Source organism: Chlorocebus sabaeus, chromosome 20 (assembly GCF_047675955.1).
Source record: "Chlorocebus sabaeus isolate Y175 chromosome 20, mChlSab1.0.hap1, whole genome shotgun sequence".
Lineage (NCBI taxonomy): Eukaryota > Metazoa > Chordata > Mammalia > Primates > Cercopithecidae > Chlorocebus > Chlorocebus sabaeus.
Window position 1 is genome coordinate 90,058,963 of NC_132923.1, and position 21,753 is coordinate 90,080,715.

Genomic DNA, 21,753 nt, shown 5'->3' on the forward strand with positions numbered 1-21,753 from the left:
CTGGAGTCAGAGGGAGACGGTTGGGACAGAGAGTGGGCTGGGAACTTCCTGCACAGGATGTTCACCTAGTATCAGGTGGCACACGAGGGCTTGTGCTGGCCGTGATCAGAGAACAAAGGACAGTGGGGGCTCAGAATTCTGGGTGGTCAGCCATGGAGAGGTGCTCTAACCACAGGATCCCACAGGGCATGAATGAGTGACCAAAAAGTGACCCTGCTCAATCCACGCAATGGGCAAGACTCAGGGTGAGTGCACATCTGTGCACATTCCATGACAACATATAGACACACTCAGGCACAGCGACACCTGTATGTGCCCACTGCACACTCCACATTCAACCCACACACATGCCCAGGATCACAGGAGGCAGCAGAGTGTGCTTAGAGAACCGGAAGAATTAAATGGAATCCATCTTTGGTGCCCACCAGTGCCCAGCTTCCTATCTCCCTCCCACAGGGAGCCTGTCGATCGCTTCTCACACCAAAGCTCTTAGCTCCTTTCCACACTGACACACACTCTGAGAGTGTCAGTACTCATGATGAAGGCTTGGTCAAAGAGGCCAGAATCAGAGGCCTCAGCTCAAGCTCCTCCCAGATGAGTGTCTTACACGTTCTTTGCCTTCATACAGAAGTAGGAAAATGGCCCCCTCCCATCCAGCCTCCCAGGCCTTCTCAAGGCCTGATTTAAGCTGATTCAAGTGGGGGAGAAGGGTTCCTTTCCTCCAGGAAGCCCCCCTCTAATGCCACTTGGCCACCTTCCCCAGCTGAACCCTGGATGCCTGGAGCACCACGTGGCTGTGAGACACAGACACTGACAACGGCAGGGGTGCCACAGAGACACATCTCAGGAGGAGCGGAAGACACACCAGTGATACCATATCCCATATTTCTTGACTTCAGTGACCGTTACAAGAGAGTCTGCTTCAGAATCATTTATTGTTTTGTACAGTCTTCATTTAAGCAATTTTTTCTTATGTCTGTTATATTCGAAACACACACATACAAAGTTAAACAAAGAAACACATCTCAGTGAAGGGGCAATCCCCTAAGCCATTCTTCTATTCAGTGGTATCCAGTCATAACCACGAATCTCAGGGCAAAACTTCCCTTGTGTTCTCTATGAGTCTTTCTAAGGTTGGAATGTAAGTTTCTGCTGCATTTTTAAGTTTGCCAATTATAGGAGATAAATGAAGTTTCTTGAATCAAATAGGTGCTCACCAAATGTTTGTTGAATAAATGAATGATAAACATTTATAGGCACACATCTGTACATAGCACTGTCCTCTAGGAGTTGTCTATGGTAATGCCTACTCCCCTTCTAAACTACAAGCCTTCTGAAGGCAGGGTGCCCCAACTCCTCTACACCCAGCCCGGGGAGGGTGGTGCCCAGGGAGAGATCACAACCTGAGCTGTCTGGGGCCCCATTCTCATCAGAGCTACTTCCCAGACCCAGGGCCCAGCGGCTTCAGGTGGAGGTGGATGCCATTCTTGGAGCGCAGGACAAGCTGGAGCATCTTGATGGGCAGCCGTGAGGGGTCCAGAGAGAACTCAAAGCGGAGCAAGCACATGGCTGTAACCACCTTCATCTCACTCATGGCAAACTGCTGCCCAATGCAGTTCCTGTAGCAAGCAGCACAAAGAGTCATTGTGCAATGGAGCGTCCAGAGTGACGGCATTCAGTGCTCTTAGCAGCCAACAAAAGTCAATAACTGTTTTTGGATGAATAACTTGCTGATAGATTGGTTGACCTGGGCTTATGAAACAAACCTTGGGAGCATGGTGAGGGTCCCAGACCAGGTAGATTCACATGGTGGGGGTCTGGAATGGGGGTCTCTCTTGGAATGACTCACCTATCCCACCTACTTCCCAGGGACAGGAATATGATAATTGCAAGAAGGCTCCTGCATTAGAATCACCACAAACCCAGCATGATTCCCCCTTATTCAGAGTACCTTCTAATAGTGCCTCCCCTGTGATGTCATCCACCCTCTCCTCCCCAGTCCTGAGGGCCTGGGATACTGGGTCTCTCCATACCTGGGCCCAGCAGAGAAGGGCATAAAGGCAAAAGGATGGCGTTTGGACGCATTCTCAGTGGAAAAGCGCAGAGGGTCAAAGACCTGAGAAGACAGGCCTTGCTTAAACACTCACCAGGTTCTGGCAGAGGGTGACCCTCCCAGTCCCCAACCCTGTCTGATCTCCCAGCCCATGGAAAGGGTACCTCAGGGTCGGGCCATACAGCACTGTTCCTATGGAGGGCATAGATGTGCATAGAGATCAGGCTTCCTGTGGGCAGAACAGAGGTTGGTGACCAGGTAGTCCTAGGAAGCCAGGCCTACCTCCATATAAGGTCAGAGTCCCCTAGTGCCCCCTGGGGTGCCAGCCCCTGCTGACCACTGCCAGTGACAGAGTTCATGACCACACCCGAATCATCACAGTACTTTGATGATTATCATGCCCAGTTCCTGTACCCCCAGCACTGGGTGCAGCACCTGACAGACATTTGTGAAATGAATAAACGGAGAATGAACCCCTCCATCATGAGGTAGAACAGGAAGGAACTATTAAACCTTTTCAGCTAACTGACTCTTGGGAAATTATTATTCATAATATTACACTGCCAACAGTAACAGCTATCATTCATGTGCTTACTATGAACCAGGTATAGGCTTAACACTCTTTACGAAGCTACCACATACAGTTGTGCAGGTTGTACACTGCACAGCATCATAGTCTATGTGAGTGATGCTCTCTAGTGCTCTTCAGGGCATGATCTGCATGGTGGTACATGGCAGCCTTGGTGGACATTGTCTCTTTAATCCTGACAGCAGCCTTGAAACATAGATACTCTTCTCATCCCCCATTTTACAGAAGGGGATATGGAGGCTCAGAGGTAGAAGAATTGATCAATATGTTGTGGGACTGGGATTGAGACCCAGGGCTCTCTGAACGCAAAGCCTGAGCTCTTCCCCAAAAGTGCAAAGATTTGACTAAAGGCACAGAGGGTGCCAGAGGAGCATGCAGAGGACTCCATTTCCACCCCCAAATCTACCCATCCCACCTGCAGGTAGAGACCGGCCATCCACAAAGGTGACAGGCTTGCTGAGCTGGCGGTACACCTGGGGCACAGGTGGGTAGAGGCGGAAGCTCTCCTTGATGCACATGGTCAGATAAGTCATTTTGCCCAGATCATCCCTGCCAGCAACACAACCAGAACATTCTGGGAATGGGAAGCAACAGGATTTGGGAAGAAAGCAGACTCCAGCCCCAGTTTTCCCTCACCACCACCACACACTCAAGAGTCAGGGCCACAGGGTTCCAAGTGCCCGGGCCAGGCCTGGCATGGTGTGGACACTCAGATCTAAGGGATCTGGTTCCACTTTTCTGCATCCCTTTCTCATCTTCACTGGTAGGAGAAGAAGGCACAGGACACTAACGATGAATGTGCACACAGCCATCAAAGACAAGGTCACCCCTGCAACTCTCAGGACCCCCAAAGATGCCTACAAAGGATAGTTCTTTAGGTTCCAACTTGGTTTCCCCTACTGAGTAGAATGAAAGAAACTGGGGCTGATACACGTTGGTTGAATGAATCAACCAAAGTTCATGCATTGTTTAATGAGGTGAGTGTGTGTGTGTGTGTGTGTGTGTGTCTTTTCCCCTTGGCCACCAGGAAGCTTAGGCCCAGATACGACATCCGACTATAACTACTGGGCAATATTTTATTACAGAGTCCCCAGACTCCCCACTGGCTCTTATTTTTCATTTGCATTTTATTATTTTATTGAATAAATGTCCTCTAAGTTGCTTCAAGCTCTAGATGGAATGACGTGAAAATAAAATATATATTCTAATCCCTGCCTCGGGTTGTGTTCACATTGTTACCCAGCCTACAATGCCTAGCTCTCTCTCTTTGCCTGAATTTTAACCCTCCTTAGAAAGTCAATTCAAGCCTCACTCCTTCTCTCTGCGCTCAGCCTTCAGACCACGCGATCCTGTAATTTTCTCTCGCTGTTTGGTTATGTGAATTTGTCTCTCACAAAACCCCATGAGCAGCAACTTGGCTTCTCTTTCTCTTCCATTCTGCAGCCCTGATAGCACCTGGCATGTGCCTGGATACCCTGTGCGGGGGAATTCTCACATATGACCAACAGAAATGGTCATGAAGCTTCATACTCCAGGTCCTAGACCCTGGAGTTAAAGGTCAGTCCCCCTCAAGTGGATCTAAAGTTCCCCCACCGGCTCAGCATTTTCTGTACCCCTGCTGTGTGCCTAGCCCCCTGCTGGAGGCTGCTCAGGAGCCCAGAGATAAAGGCAGGGTGTCTGACCACAAGCAAAGGCCTGAGGGGAGCAGACAGCGAGCAAGGTTGGAGGAGCTTCTGAGAGACTCTTAGAGCTCACGCTGCAAAGAGAGGTCAAGGTCAATCCTGAAGTGTTCAGGAGTTCAGTCTTGGGCCAAGAAACAGGGGAAAACAATGGAAAGTTTTTAAGTGATGAAGTTTGGGGAAGTCTTTTCTCCTTCACCAGCAGGAGAGATACGGCATCTGGAAGCTGAGTATTGCCATCCAAAGGCAAGTAGCAAGGGACTGGCTCTCCTAGCTGTCCCAACTCTGTTCACCCCCACATTTCCACCTCTTTCTCTCCCAGCTCTCCCTACTCTATCCAGGAACCCAGAAGGGTAATCAGGTTCTACCTTCAGAAGAAGTTAGCACACAAAATAGCAGCCTCTTGTTGACAACTTTCTCTACATAACACATCTGAAAAGGCTCCATTTTGGGAGAATGGGCTCAGGGGTGTGTCTGTGCCCAGCCACCCCCCACCCCCCACCCCCCGCTGTCACAAATCGTATGACACTGGGGGAAACAAGACAGCCGCCGCCACCTCACCTGATTTCCAGGATGGTTCAGCACAGGATGGGCACCGCCCTTCCCAAGGGCTGAGCAGGATAAACTGGGCCCACCCTCAGACTCACTCACCACTGGAAGGAGTCCTGGTCCCCCAGGATCTCACGGACCTCCTCTCTACAACGATGCTGGTGCTCAGGGTACAGGGCCATGCAGTAGAGAAACCAGGAGATACCACTGGTGGTGGTGTCATGGCCTTCAAACATGAATGTGTCCACCTCAGCCCGGAGGTCTGCATCTGACAGCTTGCTGTCATCTTCATCCTGGGTTAGGGAAGGCATAATAGGACAGCTCGAAGTATTGGAGATGGGTAACAAGAAGAACTCATAGCAGTGGTTGTCAAATGAAGGTCTCAGGGAGGGAGTGAAAGCTTCTTTTCAGAGGGTGGATTAGGACCTTCCCCCAGATTCCCATCTTCCTTCAAAGCTCGGCCTGGATGCCTCCTCCTCCACAAAGCCCTCCCTAATTGCTCTGGCCAAATGACTTGTGCCTTGTCCAGCCCTGACTGTTAGTTCTGCTCACTGGGCATGCAGAATACCACCTGCCAGAGGAAGACATTTTGGTCAACATCTACCTACTATCTCCCCTGCTGGACTGTAAGCATCTGGAGGGCAGGGCCAGGTCTTTCCCATCTCTGCATCCTAGCACAGGAACTGACCCAGAGTCAGAGCTCAGTGAGTTTCTAGAGTTGATGAATAAAGAACTTACAGAAGGAATGAATGAATGAATGAAGTCTAAGATTCTAGGATTCTACAACGCCAACATTTTGGGGGATCTTAGAAGTCTAGAAATGTCATCCAGTCACTACCACATGACCTAGGCTCCCAACTCCACAGCTCAGGCACACACACCCTACACCTGCCCACCTCTGAACCTTTGCTAATATGTTTCCTGGGACGAGGAACAGGTTATATTTGCCGAGTAAAGAGGGGGAAATGCTTAAGAGCTCCTTCCGCTGTCCTGGGAGGATGGTCTGAAGACCTCTCTGGGACCAGTCCTCAGGCGGTGAGGAATCATGTACTCACCCGGGCACCCAGGAGAATGTCCAGGAAGTCCAGGTGCCTCCGGTTCTGGATCTTCTTCCGCACCTTCTCATCCTGAAGTGCTGCCTTCCGCTCCTTGATGACCTGGTCTGAACCGGAAGCACAGAGCGTCACTGCCTGGGAAGCCATCTTGTGTCCAAAGGGCAACTGGGGTCCTATAATAGGAGGGGGCAGAGAGGGGCCAGGAGGAGGAACCCAGGCTTCCTAGGGGTGAGCCTTGTTGGAAAGGCCCACCTGTATGGTCATGGGCCACCTGGCAGGCCCGCAGGAAGCGGCGGCCATGTGGGGTGAGCCAGTAGATGAAGTCATTATGGTAGTGGAAGGACACAAGGCGCTGCTGCATCAACAGAGTGAGATCGCTGACTGCAAGGTAGTAGCTGCTGTCCCTGCCAAGCAGAGGGTAGGAGGAAGGATTGGCTTAGACACTGGCCCAGGAGCAGAGCCAGAGCAACTCCATTCCAGAAATCTAGCCCCAACCACAGAGCATCCTGCCCTTCTTCTCCTGCCCTTAAGCCTCCTCGCTAAAGCCAGATGTTTCTCCCCACCATGAGTAAGTCCTGGCTCCCCGCAAGCTAAGGCTCCCTGGGGCAGGACATTATCTCTTCTCAGGTCAGGGCCCAGGACCCCTGCCAACTCTCCCCTGTAATCTGGCTTTGGAGACAGTGTGGTCAGCCCCGAGGTGGCCCCTGACCTGTGGCCCAGGCCGGTGTCTCCTCTTCCAAAGGTGCACTTCATGAGCGTGTTCAGCGCCATGTGGCCCACATCGCAGAAGATGTCAAAGGACTTACCCTCCTGAGCCTTCTCTTCCCACTTGTCCTGGAGTCCAGGGATAGGAGGCAATGTGGGGGTCAATTGGACTGGATGCTACAAGCTTCACTCCAGGACCCATAGCCTATCCTCCACCAGCAAGCCCCCTTCACCCACTCCCAGTCCCTGCCCTGCCCTCCATCCTGCTGGAATATCAGGATAGGGTAGGTAGCAATTTGGCAGCCTCTGGGCTACAGGCTCAGAGGGCAGGACCAGGAGGCAGATCTTGCACTGCACACAGATGTTTTCTCCCAGTCAGGGTAGCTTCTAAGGGAGTAGGACGGCTGAGAGGTGGTGAGCGCCCCAGCACAGCGTGTGTGTAAGTAATCCTGGAGAGGAGTTTCCTATAAGGGGAAAGACTAGCCTGGATAACCTGGGGATTATCCAGCCCTGAGACTCTGAGCCTGACCTCTGACATCCCTCTTAGAGATGAGTTGTATTGACAGAATTTTGGGCAGTTGTGGTAGACAGAAAGTGAGGAGACACTTTTTACGTGTGAAAGCCTTTCCCTATACTCTCAAATAAAGGCAGTCCTCAAACCTGCTATGCTAGGAGTCTTGGTAAGTTCTCACAGAGACCCTTTGGCCTGGGAGGAAAGAGGGCTGGGTCTCCTGATGGAGACCAGGACCGGGCTGCCAGGACACTCAGAGATTCAGTGGCAGCGTGTGGCACATGTCAGCAGTGCAGGGATCTGGCACTGCTGTTGCAGGCAGAACAGGTCTTGGGGCTCAGCTATTCTCCTCACCGCAGAGCACCACCTGCTCTCCCCAGGACAAGATCATGGTGGAGAGGGGCTAGCCCAGCAGCCCACAGCCTCCACTACTCTGGCACAGGGAGCTCACCAGCATGACACGTGCGGACTCAGCGAACAGAGCCACATAGGGCTTCAGCACATCATAATGAAAGCCAGGTGTGAGCAGCTTGCGGTGCTGGAACCACTTGGGTCCCTCAAGAACTAGCAGGCCTCTCCCTGGGGAAGAGATAGGAGAGAGAGGGCTGGTCAGTCCAGGAGATACCACCCCACCCCTGGCAGCCTGGGGCTAAGCACATCCTACCCGACTCCATCCCTGAGCCTGGAACCCTCCAAGGATGGGCCACTAAGCGACCCAGTATTGCCCTCCATGCTCTCGCCCTAGGCTACCAGGGCCTCAGGACACAGGTGGCAGCAGTTCTTGGCTGAGTGAGCTCCTTCCTTAGGACAGGATGACTCAGCTTCTGCCTCTCAGCTGCACCCAAAAATCCTGGGTCCAGGAACTTGTGTCAGATGACATTGCCAGATATGAGACAAAGGACATACATCCCCCTGGGGACGGTCAAGCCGGGGGAGCCTGCTGAACCTTGACTGTCAGCTGCTGAGACTCGCCACAGCTTCAGGACTTGGGGAATGGCCCACTGTGTTCGTGCTTCATGGCCTCAGGTGGGAGCCTTGCTACCCCACCCCAACACACCCAGCAATGGAAATGCATTTCTGCCTCCAAAACCACCTCTTCATTTTCCTGATCCTTTTCTGTCTGCCTTCTAATTTTATCCTCCCATTGATAACTGAAAAGAATGTTAGAAGCAAAAAGACTTCCCAGTGGTACTCGGTGAGTAAATAGGATTGGGAATGTGTTCTCCCTCTTGGCCCTGCCCTTTCTCAGCTCCCAGGAAAACACTGAAGACCCCATAGGATCATGAGTAAAAGAGGAGCTTTGGAGAAGCATATGGTGGCTAAAGAACACTCAGTGGGTTTAACTTGACTACCTCTGAAAAGAAAAAAGTAAAATAAAATACTCAATGACTCCCACCTACTCTCGACATCAAATCATCTCCTCATCCTGGCAGTCAAGGCTGACCTGTCCTCCCTGCCCAGCCTCATTTCCCAGCTGGGCTCTACCTTGCAGCCACCCCGACAGCCTCACAGCCTCTGGTGACCAGCCATGGTCCTACTACCACACCATTTCCTCAGACCCTTGCCCTGGCCAGCACCACCTATTTAAATCTCCTTTTGGATCAACTCTAGTGCCACCCTCCTTCAGGAAACTGTTCTTCACACTTACACATTCTCCAGAGCCTTTGCCCTGTCTAGAGAAGGCAGACCTTGCCAGAGAAGATGCCTTGGCTCCACAGCTGGGGGTTCTCTTGCTCTTCCCCTGTCTCCCCACTGAGAGCTGAGCTTAGGATGGGTACCCGGGAACTAGGCCATCTGAGATAACCAATTGAGCAGGACAGGGCAGGATCCTAGTCACCCAACACCATGGGTCTGAGGTGGGCATGGCAGGGAAGGCAGGTGTCACTCACCAATCCACTGGAGGAAGAAGTCATAAACATCAGGGGCCTTAGGGTCTGCAGGAGGAGACAATCAGGTCAAGCAGGGACCTGGGGTTCCTAGAGAAGGCTTGTTTATGAGTAGGGTGGGCACCTCAGCCGCCCAGACTTAGTACACAGGCCCAGGCCTCCTCCTCACATGGTGCCCTGAGCCCTTTGTTCTCAGGAAGCCGCACCCTCTCCTGAGAGTCCCATCCTCTCTCCTCACCCCCACGGCTGTACACAGCTTTGGCATAGTCGGGCTCATAGATGTTCAGGAAGCCGATGAACTGTCCGAACCAGAGTGGGTGGGCATATGGGAACTGGTGGGCCCAGGACACCACTTTGTCCAGGCCCCCCGTCTGCTGGATCTGAAATGATGACAGAAGGCCAAGGTCACTCAGGAACACATTGTCTCCAGCCAGGCCCCAAGTTCCTGGGAGGGCAGGGGAGAAGGCTGCTCAGGCAGGCCCTGGTTGCTTCCTTACCTCTCCTGCACTCCCTTCTCCTAAATATTCCTAGGCCTAGTGCCCTCTCCAGCCCTACAACCACTGCTCTAAGTCCAAGTCGCCTTCTTCTCACACCGGGGTTAGCTCAACATCCCCAAACTAGCCAACCTGCTTCCACTTGGCACCTGCCACCAACTCTCCACTGCACTGCAGCCAGAAAGTGCTTTCTTCTCCACATTAAAGCTCTTTCATTATAAAGGTAATATTTGTTCATTGTGCAATAGAGAAATAGCCTCAATTCCACCCCTGCCGCATCTTTCAACACATTTTTATTGAGGGCCTACATGTACAGGTCTCTGTTCTCAACATCTCAGAGGAATGAGACAGACAAGTTCTGCCCTTTCATTCTATGGAGAAGACAGATAATAGACAAGTAGACAATTAAGTAAAATAATCACAGACAATAGCGATTGCTGAGAATAAAAACAGTGCTATGAGAGACACTAACAGGGAGGGCCTGCTTCGATAGGGTGATCTTGGAAGGCTTCTTGTTGGAGACAACATTTAAGGTGAAACTTGAAGGATGGTGAGGCTCTGGCTGTGTGACGCATAAAGGAAAAGCATTCCAGGTAAGAAAACAGCAACCACAAAGGTGCTGGGGTGGGAAAGACCACGGTGTCTTCCAGGAGGTGTCCCATAGTGGGACAGTCACCTTGGATGAGCTTGAATGGGTCATCCAGAGGTTGGTACATGTCCTTTGGAGGTTTTATAGCCACATATACTCACCCAGAGGTGTTTTAAGTAAACAAAGTTATATAATAAATATTTTTGCAAAACCAGCCTTTTTTCATTAAGTATATCTTGTCCTTTCCAGGCTAGTGCACTTAACTGTCATTAATATTTTTAACAGTCATGTAGTATTTCACTATAGGGATGTAATGTATTTAACTATTTTTCCTCATTTAGTGGGAGTCTTTCAAAGATACACTTAACACTCCTAGTGGTCTGCCCAGGGGCCTTAGGAAAGGTCCAAGCTCTGGAGTTTGTAAGGAGGCATAGTAAGACTAATCTTTATTAAGCACTTGTGTGCCAGACCTTGTTTAAGCTACTTACATTTTGACCTGATTGAATCCTCACAATTCTAAGTGGTCCCATTTTAGGGAAGAGGAGCGAGCCTGAGGAATAGAGATGTTAGGTTACAATCCCATAAAATTCCTGTTGAGGCCTGAGCCTGTGCTGGGCCTGCTTTTTCTCTCTAAAATTCTCTCTCACAATTGCCACCTACTCGTTTATAGTATCCACACAAATTAGGAAGGGAAAAATATCCAAACCTTAATAATTTGGACATTTTTCCCCTCCTAATCTCATTTTGAAATGTGATCTCCAATGTTGGATATGGGGCCTCGTGGGAGGTGTTTGCATCATAGGGGTGGATCCCTCATGAATGGCCCTGGGGCCATTCTGGCAGGATTGAGTGAGTTCTCTTGGCTCCCATGATAACTGTTTGTTAAAAAGAGTCTGGCACCTCTCTCTCTCTCTCTCTCTCTCTCTCTCTCTCTCTCTCCTTTCCTCCTCTCTTGTCATGTGATGTCTGCTCCTTCTCATGAATAGCAGTTTCCTAAAGCCCTCACCAGAAGCAGACACTGACCATGCCTCCTGTACAGCCTGTGGAACTGTGAACTGTGTAACTGTGAGGTAAACCTTTTACCCAGTCTCAGGTATTCATTTATAGCAACACAAAGGACTAAGACATCCATGTTGTATCTTCCAGGGAATATTCTTAAAGAAGGACACAGGCATCTGATAATGTAGCCCCGAGGGATCCTTTCTGGCCCAAGCCACTATCTCCAAGGGCTCATGGGATTGGGCCTATTTTGGCCTCCAGCCACCCGTCTGTGCCTTCTCTAGGGCTCTTCCCCTCCTAGGCCCTCTGTGGAGTCGTGTGTAATCATCCCATAGATCCCTTCCCTCACTGCCTCTGAACTCGGAATCCTGAGTTCAACCCAACAGGACTGTAAGAGTTTTCACTGCCCTTGAGTACACAATGTCAAAAAGAACATAAAGTGATAAAAATTATCTCCACACACAGGTAAGAGGAAACCTGGTATCCCTGCCTCCTTCCTGGCTGGTACCACTGGAAGTGCTCCTTTCCCCAGTGTCTCTCTTATTTTTCCATCTGCCCTGCTGGGTTTTCCTCACCAACCTCCTGGTCATCTGACCATTCCCTTTCTCTCCATCCCTACCAGGTCCAGAAAGCCCAATTGGATGGGTCAAGGAAAGGCTTACATCACAAAAAAGCCAGACTCATAGGATCTCAGGATCGGAAGGAGCCTTTGGCTGATCTGGTTCATCCGAGCCTCACTCCCCTCCTTATCAGTTATGCTTGTGCACCTCTGCACAAGACCCTGGTCTCATACTGACCACATTCACAGCCTGTGCCCTGATCAAGGTCGCAGCCAGCTTGTCGCTGCCTCCTTGTGCCCGACTTTCTACTAGCTCTTTAGATTTATTTAAGAAATAAATAAATCTAAAAGAAATAAAAAACGTGTGCATGAGCCCAAGCCATGGCCAAGCTTTTAAATAAAGCTAGAGAACTAGAAGCACCTGCCAGGCACCTGCCTTGATTACCCCAGGAGCCTGGTAAGAGGGAGGACAGCTCCCAGCACCTGGTCCCACTATTGCAGCTGCAGCCCCTCAAGAGGGCTGAGGCGTCTTCCCTGTGGGGTACACGTGGCTGCCTGGACAGTTCCTCTGGATTACACAACTGGATGCGTAATCCAGTTGTGCAGTCCTGAGCTGGGACACTTACAGGGCTGGGAGGTCTGGGATGGCTTGTTTTTTCTCCAGAAAGAAGGAAACAGGAAGAGAACAGGGCATGAAGATAATTGACTGATCCCAGCTCCCCAGCCTCACCTCCCACCCTCACATTGGCACTTCTTGTTGACCTCACCAGAAATAAATCACAGGAAGGATTGGGAAGAGCAAGCATATGTCACCACTCTCCTCTCTGCTTCCCAAGAGTCTAAAGTAAGCTTTGCTCCAAGAATCAGATGGGAAAGGGATTTCAACATTGCCTAGTGGAACCCTGACCTCTTTTTATAGGTGGAAACGTGCAGTACAAAGGCCAAAGGGAATTATCTTCCTGCCCTGTTCTCTTCCTGTCCCAGACCTCCCAGCCCTGTAAGTGTCCCAGCTCAGGATTACACAACTGGATTACTCATCCAGTGTGAGTTAAGGGAGACCAGGGATCCTGGCTTAGGCTCTTTCTGCAGCCCTTGTTAGCAAGCCTGCTCAAGCCATCAGCCAGTTGACCTGAAGCTCAGTGGGCCAGTGTCCAAGAAACAAGCTACCCTTGACCAGTGTGTTGCAGCTGCAGTGCCCCAGGGGGCTGCTTCAGAACAAAAATAAGTCGGCTCACAAAATGGGGATAAGAGTTTCGAAAAACCGAAGATGACGGAGGAGAAAGACGAAGAGGTTTCCTTTTCGGCAGCATGTCATTGTTCCCTCAAGGCAGGTCATGTCAGTCTCAGATTCCCAGCACACAGGGTGCCTGCCCAGCGCCTACACCTGGTAAGAATCCCTGCCCAAGTGCTCAAACATCTCTAGTGACAGGCAACTTCTTTTCAAAACACCCCAACCATCTTTGGACAGTCTTAATTCTTCAAAAGGCGTCTTAGTCGCTAAAGAGAAAGCCCCCTGCCCATAGCCTTCCCCATGGGTCTCCCTCTGGGACCACACAGGCTCCCACTGCCCAGGGAAGTCCTGCAGGGATTGGGAGTGGGGAGCTAGAACCCCCTAGTTCTGCTCTTCTCCAGGATGGACACCCTTAGGTGCCCTTTGGTGCCCTGGTCTCGGCTGTCTTCCTACTATGGTCCCTCTCCCCACACCCAAGATTACCAGGGCTCCATGTGTGCATGAGTCCAAGCCACTGCCAAGTTTTTAAATAAAGCTAAAGAGCTAGAAGCCAAGAAAAACCAACCAAAAGGGAGTAGAAGTAGCATCTCTGAAATAGCTATAAAAATCAGTGGGAAAAGCAGACTCAATGTATACAAACTCACTGGGGCTTCAGCCGTGAGGTTGAACAGAGCCATGGAAAGCCTGAAAAGAGGGGATCAAATGCAAAATGCCCCAGGGAGCAGGGAGCATTCCTCCCATGCTGGTGACAAACATGACTTCATCCTCCATCCTCCCTTTCAAAGACAAATGAACGATTACACATGTACATGCGAACAGATAATATACAGAAAGAACCCCTAGCTCAATAGAAGGAGCAAAGGACTTTGGGTGAGATCAGTGTGGTCACCAGGACTCTCTAGCCACCATGCCTTGGCTAGGAAGTGATGATGGACTTTGTCCAAAGTCACACAACTAGCATCATGCCCCAGTCTTTAGATTCCAAAGCCTGTGCTCTGCCCCCAACACCCTCCCTGTCTTCAGCATCCAAAGATGAACTCCAGACTCAGGAGCACCCAATCAGGTGAGAGGAGGAATGCAGGAAAGCATCCAAACAACTAAAAAGGCAGGAGGGCAGGGACCCAAGAAATGCCCAAGAGTCCAAGAGGGTGCAGTCATCTGTTGTCAGTCTGCATGGGCAGCTTTGCTGCCCAGAGTTGGGTCCCCCCGAGAGATTCATCCACTCTTCCAACACATGGGCATTGAGCCAGAGACAGTGCTAGTTTCTGGCGTTACAGCGGTGAGCAAGACAAAGCCCTGCCCCACCAGCATACATTCCAAGCGGGGAGAAAGAAAATAAACAAGAATCAAATACGCCAAGAGTATGATTTCAGGTAGTGATAACTCCCGAAAGAAAAAAAGCAGAGTAGGGGCAGGGCTGCCACTATGGATGGGAGTGGGCTAGGAAGGCCTCTCTAAGGTGACATTTCAGCAAAAAGCAGCAGAAATGCCTTCTGGAAAGCCCCATGGCATCAGCCACAATCTGCTTCTCAAAAACTTTTCTTTCAACTGCCCCCTCTACCTCTCCCCTCCTCATTCCAGGCAGATCACCCTTGCTCTACTTCCCAGAGAAAATAGAACCCATCAGATAAGAAAACCCAAAAAGTCAGCTGGCAGACCTGAAGGACCACCCCACCTGCGCCCAGCCTCTCTGTTTACTTCTGTTTCAGGACAGGAGCGTGCAGGGCCTGTCCAAGACCAGTCCCTCTGGATTCCGACCCTCCCCACAAGGTACCTCACCTATCAATCAGCCCCTCTCTACCAAATCACAGACCTCACCTTCTCTGTAGGCTCCTTCCCATCCTCATTCAAAACTTGTTCAAGTCTCTCACTTTAAAAAAAAAAAAAGAAAGAAAAGAAAGAAAGAAAGAAGGAAAACAAAACCAAACCTCCCTTGGTTCAGTTTCCTCCTCCAGCTAACACCTTATTTCGTCATCCCTTCATAATCTAACTTCTCTAAAGAGCTGTGCCTACTGTTTCCAATTCCTTGCGACAGCCCCACCTCTCCTATGCTGCTCTTGCTAAGGAATCCAGCACCCTCCCCGGTGCTGAGCCCAGATGACTCCCCGTCTCTCGTGCACTGTCTCCCGGATGTCCTCCCCTCTCTCCCAGTGGCCCCCTTGGGCAGCTCCTCACCCACTGTTTGTTCCTCCAGATCCAGTCCTTGGTCTCTTCCCTTGTTGCATCTTCTCCCTGAAAGCTCTCACCTGCTTCTGTGGTTTCCTGTGCCATCTACCTACCAACAATTTCTCAGTTGACAGCTCTTTCCAGTTTACCTGTCTCCTGAGGTCCAGAATCATAATCAACCCCTGGAACTCTCTGCATGGCACCCTCCAGATTCCTCAGACCCAGCATTTCCAAACCCACGCTCATACACATCTTCGTACACGTTTGTCCCCAAAATCTGCCTCTCCTACTGAACCTGGGGATGGAACCATCACCCACCCCAAAATCAGCCAGGAATACGGAATGTCATTTTCTCCATGGTTTATATCAATATGAAGAGGGATGTCCTGTAGAGGCCGCCCCTCCCCTCTGCAGGCCCACCAAGTGATTTTTACCTTGAAATTAGCAAACCAGAGTGAAAAGAGCCAGATGTAGCAGGTCATGGGAGGAGACTCTGTCACAGAATTCTCCAAATCTAGTACTCAAGGATTCCATACCCAGGCACTGACAGGGCTGCCCGCCACTGAGCCTCCTCTTCCTGGCTCTCAGATGCCCACATTTTAAAATTGAGACAAAAAATTCATTCCTCGTGTTTACAATCCAGTCTTATGGCTCTCTTTTGATGAGTTTTGCCAGATTCTGCTCTGGTCCAGCTGTGTTGATGCCTCCAATTAACAGAGCTCCAAGGGCAATCCTTATTTCCTTTTCCTGCTACATGGAGGGGCCCTCACTGACCCTCACATCTGGCTACGGTGGAGGTCTCGATGCCTCTCTCTCCTGTGCCCACCCATGCCAAGACCTGGCCTGCTCCACCTTCCACTTCCCTCCAGCCCACTGGCTCACTCCCCAACACAAGGTGGAGGCCCAGATCACCTCCACCCTAGCCTCCCTGCCTCCTATTTGCCCTCTGTCAGTCTGTTTACCACCGTGAAGCCAAAGTGATCTTTCTAAAACATAAGTCTAAGCTTGTCTCTCCCTTGCTTAAATTCCTTCCATCGTTCCCCACCGTCCTCAGAATAAGGTAAAGCCTTTTGACCTGGCCTCAAGGATCTGTGTGACATCCCTGTCCACCTCCAGCCTCATCCTCTCCATTCTGTCCTCCCTGTCACCACTGCAGAACTGCTGAGCTACTAACACAGGTATGTCCTAGACCCCAAAAGACGATTTAATTTCCTAAACACACTGCTTTTTCCAGGCTGTGTGCCTTTCTGCACAGATAGCACCTTCTGCCTTTTCTTCTGCACTTTCCGCCAGAGGTTTCTACCTCCAGATCTTTGAGGATGTGCCTCATCATCACCTCCCTGGACCTTCCCTGACTCCCCACGCTGAGAGGAGCCCTTCTCTAGGCCTAAGGGTTGGTAACACTTGTACTGTGTTATTCATCTCTCCTACAGACCTAGTTCCTCTGAGGCAACCTCTTTGTCTTGATTCTTCATCCTCTGGCCTCAGCATAGGACCAGACCCAGAGTTGTTGATCAGACACTGCTGGTTGCTTAGGAAAGAGGGACCGTATCTGGCTCACAAAGACTGGGTTGATTTGGGAAGAAGGAAGGTGATGAAGAAAGCAAATGCCCCAGGGTGTTTTGTAGCAAGAATCCCTCCACAATGATTTAACACCTGACGTTTATCTGCCCAAAATGCCTATACTTTATCTCTTTCTAACCCCTTCTAACCCAGTAAGGTAAAAATGATTATCTCCACTTTGTTGACAGGGAAACAGAAGCACAGAGAGGTAAAGTGGCTTAGCTAACCAGGCACAGCAAAGGCCTGTGATCAATGTTTACTGAATGAAAATGAGCCACAGCCCTGCCTTCACTACACAGTACAAGGTCAAGGGCACTGTCACAGCAAACGGCATCGCTGGGAAAGAGGCCTCTGCAGTCTCAGAGAATCTCATTTCCTTGGTCTGGGAGCTGACATTCTACACACACACACACACACACACACACACACACACACATCAGATTTGTTGGCTTCTTTCAAGGGTTCCAACCTCAGGCCAGCAATATAGCTGAGCACCTACTACATGCCAAGTCCTCCCTGGTTCCTAGACTGGAATGAGGGGGACCCTGGAAGAATAGGACATGTCCCCACCTCCAGAAGACACATTCTGAGAATTGAGGAGGATGACAGGTAGATGCTACCAAGGCCTCCAGACTGTAATTGGAGACCAAGAAGGAGAAATTAATCCTGATGGACAGCTCTTCCCTGCCCCCAGTCCCTTTATCCACCAGTCTTCCTCCCCCTCCTACTCCCATCATTGCTGGGCCTAAGAATCAACTTTGCAGTAACCTTTTATGGACTCACAATGTTATGAATTAAAATGCAGAAGTCCTGGGCCCAGTCTTGACCTAACTCCTGAGCTACTAAACAGACGTAGACAAATACTTTGCACCCTCTGAAATTCAATGTCCTCGTTTTTACATTAGGGAAAATAATCCCCTCTCTGCCCTCCCCATTTCTCAAGTTCAGGTATGAATCCAAGGGAGAACAGAGGCGCCACACCCTGGAGGACTGCAGAAGTTGTGTTTGCAGTGGTTCCCCAGGAAACCTTTGTAGTTCTCACAAGTAGTCACCCCTCCAGCCTTTGTTGCTCAACCTGATGCCAAGGGAAGGCCCTTCAGACAGTTGTGTTAGAGCCAAGAAGCCAAAGCTAGGCTGTGTTCCAGGCCCTCTGCATACTCTCAAGGTGGGGGTGGGGGCCGTTGGGGGAAAGAAAACAGCCAGTTCTGACCTGGAGGTGAAGGTGCAAGGTCCCTGTCCTAAAGAAGCCCCTGGCTGAGGGCAAACACAATTTGACGAAGGCAGGTAGAAGTGGAAAGGGAACAAGAAGAAAGGGAGAAAGTTCTCTCTAAATACCTCTCGTACCGCTTTAGTGTCAGACCTCAACCTTCCCTTGGCCCTCCTGTGTACTTAGCAAACCCTTTCCCAAGCCTTCCTGGTCCCTGTGCTTTTCTTTTCCATCATACTTTCTCCTCTGTGGATACTCTCCCTACTCTCCAACATTCACTACTGGTTCATTCAGTGATGCCTACCCTACACTAGGCTTTATGCTGAACCCTGAGGGTACAGGGATGAATCAGATCAGATCTCCATCCTCCAGAAGCCACAGCCTAGTGGGGAAGATGAACAGGTAAACAGAAGACAACAACCCAACAGGACAAGTACTGAGACAAAAAGAATGGGGCTAAGACAGAATCCTGGGGAGGAACCTCGCCCAGCTCTGGAGCAAGGCTCTGGTGTCTGTTTTTCCCTCAGACTATAAGCTCTTTGAACCCCAGGCCTGGGTCTGATTCATCTCTCTGACCTACCCTTTCCTTTCCTGGATGTCTTCCGGATGCATGTTACAGGGTTATCTGTCAGGGCAAGAATAAGCCTAGAGGTCAAGCTCATTTCTAGTGTCAATCAAGGAAGAGAAGCAGTGCCCCCCGCCCAGAATGAGAATGAGGAAAGTGGGTTCAGGAGGTAGAAGAAGGAACTTGCCTCACTCTGAGCCTCAATCTCTGGCATCTCAGCCGGGTGCGGTGGCTCACACCTATAATCCCAGTACCTTGGGAGGCCGAGGCAGGTGGATCACTTGAGGTCAGGAGTTTGAGACCAGCCTGCCCAACATAGTGAAACCCCATCTCTACAAAGTGAAAACATTAGCCAGGTGTGGTGGCACATGCCTGTGGTCCCAGCTACTTGGGAGGCTGAGGCACGAGAATTGCTTGAACCTGGGAGGCAGAGGTTGCAGTGAGCCAAGATTGCACCATTGCACCTCAGCCTGGGAGACACAGCAAAACTCCCCATCTCAAAAAAAAAAAAAAAAAAAAAAAGAAAGAAAGAAAGAAAGAAAAGTCTCTGGCATCTCTACCTGGGTTCCCCAAGCTGGCTGCAGATCAAAACACTAACACTTAGACAGGTTTTTAAATGTAAACTCCTAGCTCCAATCTGACAAATTAGAATCTCCAGGGATTGGAGGTCCAGGAATTTGCTTCTCCCAGTCGATTCCAATTCCCTGCCCTGTGTCTAATTAGAAGCCTCTGGTCTAGATCCCCATGACAGTAGGAAACTAAGAGGTCTTCCTAAGAGCAGGGGCTAAGGTGGTTTCCAACCTGGAGTAATAGGAGTTACTCAGTTCCTGGAGTAACAGGAATATGAACCATGATCTGAACCTGGGAAGGTATCACGGCTCCTGAGCCACCCATAGGCATGGCTGGGAGAGCCCTGCCTTTGGGGACACCAACCACCTAGACACTCGGTGAAGCCTGTCATGTGGTGGTACTCATCTTCATGCTCACTCTCATTTCCTGCCTTATAAATGGAAATCTTTATACTACACACAACAACGCGGATGCTGACTGAGCTTTCAACAGATTGCCTACTTCTATGGACTATTCAGAGGTTTTGGATTTCTGCCATTGCCTTTCTGTCACTGCTGAGCCTTTAGCAGAACCTGGTCCAAACTTCGGGCCTCAGAATGAAGAGAAGGCATCTGTGGCATGCTTGAGCCCTGACTTGGAAGTTGCCCCCACTTCTGAAGTCAGCTTGAAAGGCTGGAGTGAAGGAGAAATTCCAGTGGGAAAGCTGAATGGAAGCCATGGATCCCAGGACATCATCCCCCTGCCCAAGTTTGAAGTCTCTCTCCACAGCACCCTAGGAATTAGACCTGATTCTCTGAAAGAAGGGAGGATGTTTTCTTTCTCCCCAACCCCCGACCTCCACATACCTCCAGGGCGTGTCCAAAGAGCCAGTGAGTTGGAGGCCCTGGGAAGTTGCCCATAGCCTTAGCCAACCTCTGCCTCCGCAGCAGCAGGCGGATGAGCTTGAGAAAGCCTAAGACCAAGATCAGCCCAGAAGCCCACAGGCCCAAGCAGGAGAGTCTCAGGGAGAGGAAGCTGGGCACCATGGCTGGAGCTCCAGTCACCCAGCCTTCGTTCGACTTGCCTCCAGCTGCTCCTGGTTTCCTTTATACTTTGGACCCATGCATCCTGTCAGCGCCCAGCCCCAGCCACTCCCTGAAGCCAGCAGCAGCCAAGACTGGGCTGAGTGCCATAAGGCGGAGACAGCAACCCCCAAAGCCACAAACAACAGAAGAGAGAGCCTAGTGGCCTTCTCCCAAAATTCAGCTAAAGAAAAACCTAATAGTGAACTCCAAAAAAAAGCAGGCAATGGGCATTCCACCTTGATTCCTTAAAACAAACAGATGGCAATTCTTGGTGTAATCATCAGCATAATAACCACTGCCTTCTCATACAAGCACTGTGAATGTTTCAGGCACTTTTTACATACTATCTCATTTAACCCAAACAGCAAAGGAGGTCGGAGGCACTCACATTTTATACCCATTTCCCAGATAATGAAGCAGAGGCTCAGCTTGCCTATGCTTTCTCTCAAGAAAGCTTCCAGTGTCCCCTTCAATATGAACCCTTGAGAGAGCTAGCACTTATGCTAGGTTCCCAATGCTTTGAATTCTTTTTTGTGAGTCACCTTCAGAGACAAGGTTCTAGCCCCAAAAGGGAAATACCAGGTCAGAAAGGGGCCAACTCCACCCCTAAAACAATAGTGCCATTTTGACACTTAGGAACATAGAACTTTCAGGGTGATGAGAAGAAGTCATGAAATTCAGTCCCTCCTGGCTGGATGGAAGCACTTAGGCTCAAAGAAAGGCAGAGAAATATCCAAAGTTGCACAGCAAGACAGTGGCAACACGCAATGCCACAGCCCAGGCTTCTCTGGAAGAACAAGTTTGGCTCAGGTCACTGCCTTGCCTGGGGAGGGTATGCTACCCAAAGAGGCAGGCAGATTTAAGAAATCAAACAAGATATGATGTGGCATGCAGAAACTAGAAACAACAAGAAATGCATCAATACCCCAAGACTAAAGGAACAAGGGAAGGAAATCATGCTCCTGTAGCTTGGTGGGAGTTGTATTTATGGGGAACACAGTCAGTGCCAGAGAAGTGATGCTGGAACAGGGAAAGAATGGAGCAAAAATGTCCTAAACTTTTTCATCTCCCATCCCCAATCTCTTACTAGTGTCTCCAATCAGCCAAGCCAATCAGAAGTGAAATGGCAAGGAGCCTGGGGAGTTAGTCTGCAGAAGTCAACCTCCCAGCAGAGATAAGAGCAAGAATCTGTAAGTTCCTTATAGATTCTGGACATTAGTCCTTTGTTGGATGCATAGCTTGAAAATATTTCTCCCATTCTGTAGGTTGTCTGCTTACTCTGTTGATAGTTTCTTGGCAGGGAGGTGGCAGGAAAAAACCAGCAATCAGGTAGACTTGGATCTCAAATCTCAGAACTCAGATAACAGGTTCTAATTCAAAGAATGATAAGCCATCAACATGGATTCCTTGTCCCCTCTGGCACAGGAAACCAAGCCTCCTCCTCTGCTGGGGAGACATCATGTCCAATCTTACCCATAGGCAGAGAAAGCAAGAAGAGAGTACAATGAAAGAACTCCAAAAGTGTCTTCTCCATCGGTCTGTCACACTTCCTGAAATTTCACATTTGTGCTTTATTTTATTGGATTGAGACATTGAGTGCGCCATTTAAAAAGCAAGTCACTCAAGTCAGAGAATAAAGGAACATGATGAGCTATCAGCAAAATTCCATTCTTTATGGTGAATTCATTTATCAGCATAGTTTCATCCTGGTCATATGAT

General features: G+C 50.0%; 1 protein-coding gene across 1 annotated transcript; it reads right to left on the reverse strand.

Annotated features, from left to right (window-relative positions):
* Positions 1-835: 835 nt before the first annotated feature.
* On the reverse strand, positions 836-20,040 carry CYP4B1 (cytochrome P450 family 4 subfamily B member 1). The gene is made up of 12 exons (XM_007978860.3): positions 19,816-20,040; positions 9,266-9,407; positions 9,031-9,075; positions 7,593-7,720; positions 6,635-6,759; positions 6,178-6,329; positions 5,926-6,032; positions 4,973-5,163; positions 3,058-3,191; positions 2,218-2,282; positions 2,034-2,116; positions 836-1,619 (listed from the first exon to the last, which is right to left on the reverse strand). The coding sequence occupies exons 1-12, from the start codon at positions 19,993-19,995 to the stop codon at positions 1,436-1,438; spliced, it is 1,536 nt and encodes a 511-aa protein (XP_007977051.2). The 5' UTR covers positions 19,996-20,040; the 3' UTR covers positions 836-1,435.
* Positions 20,041-21,753: the final 1,713 nt, after the last annotated feature.